General features: G+C 34.6%; 1 protein-coding gene across 9 annotated transcripts in view; it reads left to right on the plus strand.

Annotated features, from left to right (window-relative positions):
• ANKRD12 (ankyrin repeat domain 12) overlaps nucleotides 1–7,397 on the plus strand; it is a 79,422-nt gene that overhangs the window by 34,148 nt on the left and 37,877 nt on the right. For 7 of the 9 annotated variants that reach the window (XM_023754245.1, XM_006089283.3, XM_006089281.3 and 4 more), the window contains one exon: nucleotides 1,767–1,914. The exons of 1 other annotated variant lie outside the window; for it this stretch is intronic. In XM_023754245.1, the coding sequence (XP_023610013.1) occupies nucleotides 1,767–1,914 (148 nt within the window). Of the gene's footprint in view, nucleotides 1–1,766; nucleotides 1,915–7,397 lie in introns of those variants that run through there. One more of the 9 variants, XM_014456309.2, reaches the window with a different exon arrangement.

Consider the following 7,397-nt stretch of genomic DNA (forward strand, 5'->3'; position numbering starts at 1 on the left):
CGGATATTAATGGTTTCAAGTCAAACATTTAACACTTGGAGTGCGGGTGAATTTCCCGCCAAAATATAAGATGGCTCTGTCTTTTGGTTTTGTTCCATCCACCAAAAGGGTGGATTACAAACAAATATTTGGTAATACGCAGTTACAATCGGCCCGAGTTTACATGAAATAATAATTGACTATAAAGGCGTTGGTTTATATCTGGGCTCCCTGTTCTGTTCTCTTGATCTATATGTCAGTTCACGCGAGCCGACTTAACTCGTTTCCCGCACTCCAAGTGTTTTAAAAGCTAGGGGGCCATTTTTATCTGTGGATTCTTGAGTTTATTCTTGTGTGTGGTGTAAGAAGGTGATCTAGTTTTATTTTTTGTACATATCTGTCCCATTTTCCCAGCACCATTTATTGAAATCTTTAGCCCATTGTATCTTTTTGCCTCCTTTGTGAAATAATAATTGACTATAAAGGCGTTGGTTTATATCTGGGCTCCCTGTTCTGTTCTCTTGATCTATATGTCAGTTCTAGTACTTTTTTGATGGAATCTTTATAGTGCTCTATTAATAGTATCATGTCATCTGCAAATAATGACAGTTTTACTTCTTCCTTTCCAGTTTGGATGTCTTTGTTTCTCCTTCTTATCTGTTTACTGTGATTAGGACTTCCAGTGCTATGTTAAGAGTGATGAAAGCAGACACCCATCCCTGTCTTATTCCCGGTTGAAAGGGGAGCACTTGTAGTTCTTGCTTATTGAGTAGTTTAGTAGTAATTTTGATAAGGTTGTGGGAGGATATGAGTACCACATTTTCTTTTTTTTTTTTTTCTTTTTTTTTTTTAATATTTTTTTATTTTTCGCTTAAAGTATTACAAAGGGTATTACATAAGTGTCCTTTTTTTTCCCCCCGCCCTTGACACACCCCTACCCTCCCTTACCCCCCAGTGTCTTATGTCCATTAGTTATGCTTATATGCATGCATACAAGTCCTTCGGTTGATCTCTTATTCATGGATAATAAAGACCATTACAAACTTTTGAACAATAATAGATACAGAGGCAGAGCTGCCTCAAACTGATTGCCAAACTGCAGTGGGAAGGCCAGAGAGAGTTGGGGGGCAGGAGGGAGGGGAGTAAGAGTACCACATTTTCTTTCGCTGCCAATCTTGACCAATCCTTATGGTTTTCTTTAATAAAATTTTATTTTTTCTGGCTTACTCTATGATAAGAATACAGTATGTAATATACAAAATATGTGTTAATTGATCATTATTGGTAAGGCTTCTGATCAACAGTACACTATTAGTAGTCAGGATTTGGGGGGTCAAAAGTTATATGTGGATTGTCAGCTGTGCAGGGTTGGCATCCCTAATCCCTGCATTGTTCAAGGGTCAACTGTATATGTTCCATGAAGCCAAGGAACTTGTTATTCTTGTTTATTGATGTATCTTCAGAACTTGGAGCAGTACTTGTTAATAGGTTCTCAATAAATAATTTATTGAACGTATGATGAAAAGGGAAGAAACTGATGAGATTCACTGCTAAAATTGCCCAGTTTAAATTTTAAGGAGGAAATTTCTTTGTAGCAGGTATAATCATCAGATGGGGGAAGGCAATGAAAATGAAACTTGAAGAGAGTAATCATGATTTAGAAGAGACACACTGTAAGGAATGGAGGCAGAATAAATGAGGCAGAATGATGTTATGAATGTTATCAAGAGAATGGTTGAAATGATACAAAATATGAAGTGACTAAATCTTCCTACTATTTAATTCAGATAGTGAAACTGTTACTTCGTCATGGTGGAAATCCATTTCAAGCTAATAAACACGGAGAGCGTCCAGTGGATGTTGCAGAAACAGAGGAGTTGGAATTGCTACTAAAAAGAGAGGTGCCTTTATCTGATGATGATGAAAGTTACACAGGTTTGTTTCAGATAATCTGTATTCAACTGTTTGTTTGACATGATGTTTAGTAGGACATTTTACTTCTACTTTATAGTACATAAAATGTTTGAATACCTTAGAATAATGCTAGCTAGCTAGTAAGACTGGTGAATTTAGTAACCTAGTTATTTGCTACATGTCCTCTGTGTAAATGGAGTCATGATGCCATTGCCCTATTTTCATGATTTTCCTCCCATAAATTGCTGATATTACATTCAAGCCCATTGTAGAACCTTTCCCCATTAATAGCTACCACCACTGCTCTTCTGATTTCTTTACATTCTTTCATAAATTAGAGATATACTAACCAAACCCTTTCTGTCTTTTCCTGGCATTAATGAATTGTCTTTACATTTTTAACTTTTGTCATTTAGGTGGTTGAACTCTGGTCATTGTTTGAAGGTAGGAGCACAGTTTCACAAACACAATTTTTAAAAGGAAGAGCCAAAATAATATTTCAGAAAACTTTTGGTGTACTCAGAATTTTTTTAAAAAGCATAAACAGTTTAAAATATAACAGAAAAAACTTCCTTGTATTGAAGAAAATCTTTTGTGTACAGACTAGAAACGTTCACCATGTTTCAGGTAAAAATCCATTAAAAAGAATGTAGTAAGTTTCATAACTGACCATATGTCCAAAATATCTAAAGAATTCCTAGGAACAGTTAAGTCATATTGCTATTATATTGTTATATGTAAGGGAATAAAAATCAAACCACACTCATTTAATCTCAGTCACTGCCCGAAGGCAATAGAATGACATCTATAGTTTTGAGGCAAAAAAGGTCTATGATATAAATATCTGTACTTTTTTTTCCTTAATTGAAGTAGAAGTGAACATTATATTAGTTTCAAGTATACAACATAATGATTCTGTATTTGCATATATTGTGAAATGATCACCACAATAAGTCTAGTTAACATCCATCATTATACATAGTTAAAATTATTTTCTTTTTCCTTGAGATGAGGACTTTTAAGATCTATTCTCTTAGCAACCTTCAAATATGCAATACAGTATTAATGGTAGTCACTATGCTGTAGATTACTGCCCCATAAATTATTTTATATTTAAGTTTATACCTTTGACGCTCTTCATCTGTTTTGCTCACTCCCACCATCCTCAACTCTAGCAACCACCAATCTGTTCTCTGTAACTGTGAGCTTATTTTTGTTTTTAGGTTTCACATATAAGTTAGAATATACAGTATTTGTCTTCTCTGGCTGATTTATTTCACTTAGAATAATACCCTCTAGGTTCATTCATGCTGTTGCAAATGGCAAACTTTCATGGCTGAATATATTCCATTGTGTATATACTGTATACTACACCTTATCTATTCATTCATCTATGGATACTTAGGTTGTTTACCATATCTTGGCTATTGTAAATAATGCTGTTCCGAATATGTGGGTGCATATATCTTTTTAAATTAGTTTTTGGATTCTTCGGATAAATAACCGAAATTGCTGTTTTCTATATGGCTATACCAGTTTAAATTTTTATCAGTAGTGCACAAGTTTTCTTTTATTTCACATTCTTACCACAACTTGTTATTTTTTGTCTTTTTTATAATTTTCACTCTAACAGGTATGAGATGATATCTGATTGTAGTTTTGATTTGCATTTCCCTGGTGCTTAATGATGTAGAGCATCTTTTATGTACCCATTGGCCATCTGTATGTCTTCTTTGGAAAAACGTCTATTGCGATCCTCTGCCAGTTTCTCAGTCATTGAAATCCTCTCTCCATTTTTCAGTTGAATTGTTTGTTTGCTGTTGAGTTGAATGAATTCTTTATATATTTTAGATATTAACCCCTTATCATATATATGATTTGCAAATATTTTGTTCCATTCAGTACATTGCTTTTCATGCTATTGATGATGTCCTTTGTTATGCAGAAGTTAAAATCCCAATGTTTTATTATGAAAATGGTCAAAAATACTGCAAAGTTCAAAGAATTGTACAGTGAACACCATGTACCCACCAACTACATTTTACAGTTAACTTTTTGCTATAGTTCCTTTACTACATTATCACATATATCTCTCTCTACCCTTCAATCTATCTTATTTATTTTTTATTTTTTAATTTATCTTTATTGTTGAAAGTATTATAGATGCTCTCCCCCTTTTTCCCCCTTTGACCCCCTTCACCCTGTACCCACCCTTCCCAGGCCTTCACCACACTATTGTCTGTGTCTGTGGGCTATGCATGTATGCATATAAGTTCCCCATTTAATCCATCTTAATTTTTGATGCATTTCAAAATAAGTTGCAGACCTCTCTAAATACTTTAGCATGCATTTTATTCATTAACTAGGTTCAATTTTTGTGTATGAATTTTTTAGGTAATATTTATATTTGAGAAATTAATAATTCTTTTATTTAATAAAACATTCTTTTAGTTTTGAGAAATTCATAGACCTATATAATTCAATCTTATAAAGATACAGACTATATCATTCCAGAAGTTTCTTTTTTTATTTTATTTTATTGTTTTCTTATGCTGCCCCTTCTTACTCAATCCCTGCCCCTACCTGATCATGTATACCCTTTATGGTAAATAAAGATTAGGCAGGAATCACTAATAGATAAGTCTAGGTGGAATTTTTTTATGAAGAACAGGATATTTACATTGTCTTCTCCAGTTCTGAGAGAGGAAAGGATAAAAACCAATGGTTGTATAGTGGAGAAATCAAGCAGCACCTGAACTGTGATCAAAATTAACATCTTCACCCCTGGCTGGTTTGGTTCAGTGGTGGAGCATTGGCCCACGGACCAGAGGGTGGAGGGTTCAGGGTTCTGTTCCTGGTCAAGGGCATGTACCTGGGTTGCAGGTTTGAGCTCAGCCATGGTCTGGGCTTGTGCAGGAGGCAACCAATCTGTGTGTCTCTCTCACATCGATGTTTCTCTCTCTCTCTCTCTCTCTTTCTCTCTCTCTCTCTTTCTCTCTCTCTCTCTGTTTTTCCCTCCCTATATCCCTCCCTTCCACTCTCCCTTAAAAAAAATCAGTGGAAAAAATATCCTCGGATGAAGATTAACAAATAAAAAAACAACAAAAAACAAACATCAAAGGAGAGACAAATGCACATCATGTACCTCCAGATATGATTTCATGAAAAGGGTACATTATCACTTTTGTGGCTTTCTGAGAATGCATAATTATGAGGAAGGTTCTGGGTTTTTTCTTTTTAAGAATGGTGAAAGATTAAGAAATGGCAATGTCATGAAAAACTAAAAAGGCAATAGAAATGTTCCAGACAGAGATAGTAAATTAAAGGCAATACCTGTTCCCAGACTAGATCCTGTACTGGATAGGGAAAATGATTATAAATAACATTATTAGATCATTTAACAAGGAATATGGACAGTAAATTAGTGTTGTGTCATTATAAATTTTGAAGTTGACAACTGTACTTTGTTGACAAAAGAATATCCTTATGTCTTAGGAAATATTTATTTCTTAGGAGTTACTCAAGTATATAGGGGCAAAGAGCCATGATGTATATAATTTGACCTCATCTAGTTCAGGAAAAAAATATATATACATATTTGCATATATAGTGAAAGCAAATTATAAAGCAAGAGAATGAAAACATTAACAATGGGCAAATCTGGATAAAGAATATAAAATTTTTAGTGGTTTTTATTTTTTAATTTCTGTGAGTTTGAAATTATTTCCAAATAAAATTTCAAATATATACAAATACATAAAATTGCCTTGCTTTGTCCATTGAAAAGATCTAAAAGCATTGATTCCAATAATCCCCACAATTCCAATAATCTTTCCTAGTACCCAGACTATAATCTTGACATGCTTTCTACTAAAAGAAAACCAAGGCTTTTTAGAAAAAAATAGGTGATTTTAAGTCTGGGATAGGAAATATATAAGATGAGCTGTCAACATCTTGTCATTGCTGATTACAAGGAAGCTATGAAAGATTACTATAAGGTTTTGTCAAAAGGCCTTAGGAGACAACTTAGATCAGTTTCCCATTGACCAAAGATGGGATAGTTTGAGCTTCAATAAGGCTATTAATAATAAATATTTGAAATTCATTAAATAAGTTTAAATCCATAGTCCATGGTCATAGTTATTTTAATTAATTTATCATAAGAGAACCAATTTATCTTAAAAATTAGGCAGAAATAAAAGAAAATAATAAATTATTTATCTTTTCTTACATGAACTCTGTCACTGGGTAACCTCATTATAGGTGAGAAGTTTTTGGTTTTGGTCTTGGTTTTTTTTAATATGTTTTTATTGATTTCAGAGAGAGGAAAGGAGAGGGAGGAGAGATATAGAAACATCAATGATGAGAGAATCATCAATTGGCTGTCTCCTGCATGCTCCCTACTGGGGATCAAGTCCGAAACCCTGGCATGTGCCCTGACCAGGAATCAAACCATGACCTCCTGGTTCATGGGTTGACCCTCAACCAGTGAGCCACATCGGCTGGGTGAGAAGTGTTTTTTAAATAAGGTTAATGCAGGTAAAAAAGAAAAAAGTTTGACCATTTTGTAAACCACATATCAGTTAATATGTGTAAGCATTGAGCATCAAGAGTTGCTAACATTAGATTTTTTAAAAAGAGGGGGAATAAAAGCATTGCATGCTGCTTGCTGAAAGAACACATTACACTACTATTCTCCAATCCTCAGGATCCAGCTGCCATTTTCAGAAAATACCAAAGTCAGAGGAACATGCTGCTGAACTGCACCAAGCAAAATCTAGACTGTGGGAAACTCAAACGGCTTTGATTTTTCAAGAGATAAATTGTATGGGAATGAAAAAAGAAGAATCTGTAGGGGAAAAAATGTTAATGTTTAAAAGGCATATCAAAGTTGAAAAATAGGCAACACTAAAAAAATAATGTATTTAATAGGTGATTTATACTTCTCTGGGGGAAATTTGTACAAAATTTAGTTAAGATAAATGGCACATACAAGATCCAGAATATTCTTTAAAAAATATGTTTTTATTGATTTTAGAGAAGGAGGAAGGGAGAGGGATAGAGAGATAGAAACATCCATGAGGGAGAAATCTCAATCTGCTGCCTCCTACATGCCCCCTGCTGGGGATGGAGCCGGCAACCTGGGAATATGCCCTGACCGGGAATCAAAACAGTGACCTCTTGGTTTATGGGTCAACACTCAACCACTGAGCAACACTGGCCGGGCAGGATATTTTTTTTTAATTCAAAGAAATTCTTATGTTAAGGGGAAAACCTAATATGTTGGGGGTTTTTTAATCCTTGCCTGAGGATATGTTTATGGATTTTAGGGAGAGAAGAAGAGAGAGAAACATCGATGTGAGAAAGATCTATCTGTTGCCTCCGTATGTGCCCCAACTGGGGATTTGAACCCACAACCTTTTTGGTGTATGGGACAATGCTCCAACCAACTGAGCAACCCATCTGGGGTCTGCTAGGTTTTTTAATAGTTTTGAGAAGGGTCC

The sequence above is a fragment of the Myotis lucifugus genome, unplaced genomic scaffold (assembly GCF_000147115.1).
Source record: "Myotis lucifugus unplaced genomic scaffold, Myoluc2.0 scaffold_58, whole genome shotgun sequence".
Taxonomy (NCBI): domain Eukaryota; kingdom Metazoa; phylum Chordata; class Mammalia; order Chiroptera; family Vespertilionidae; genus Myotis; species Myotis lucifugus.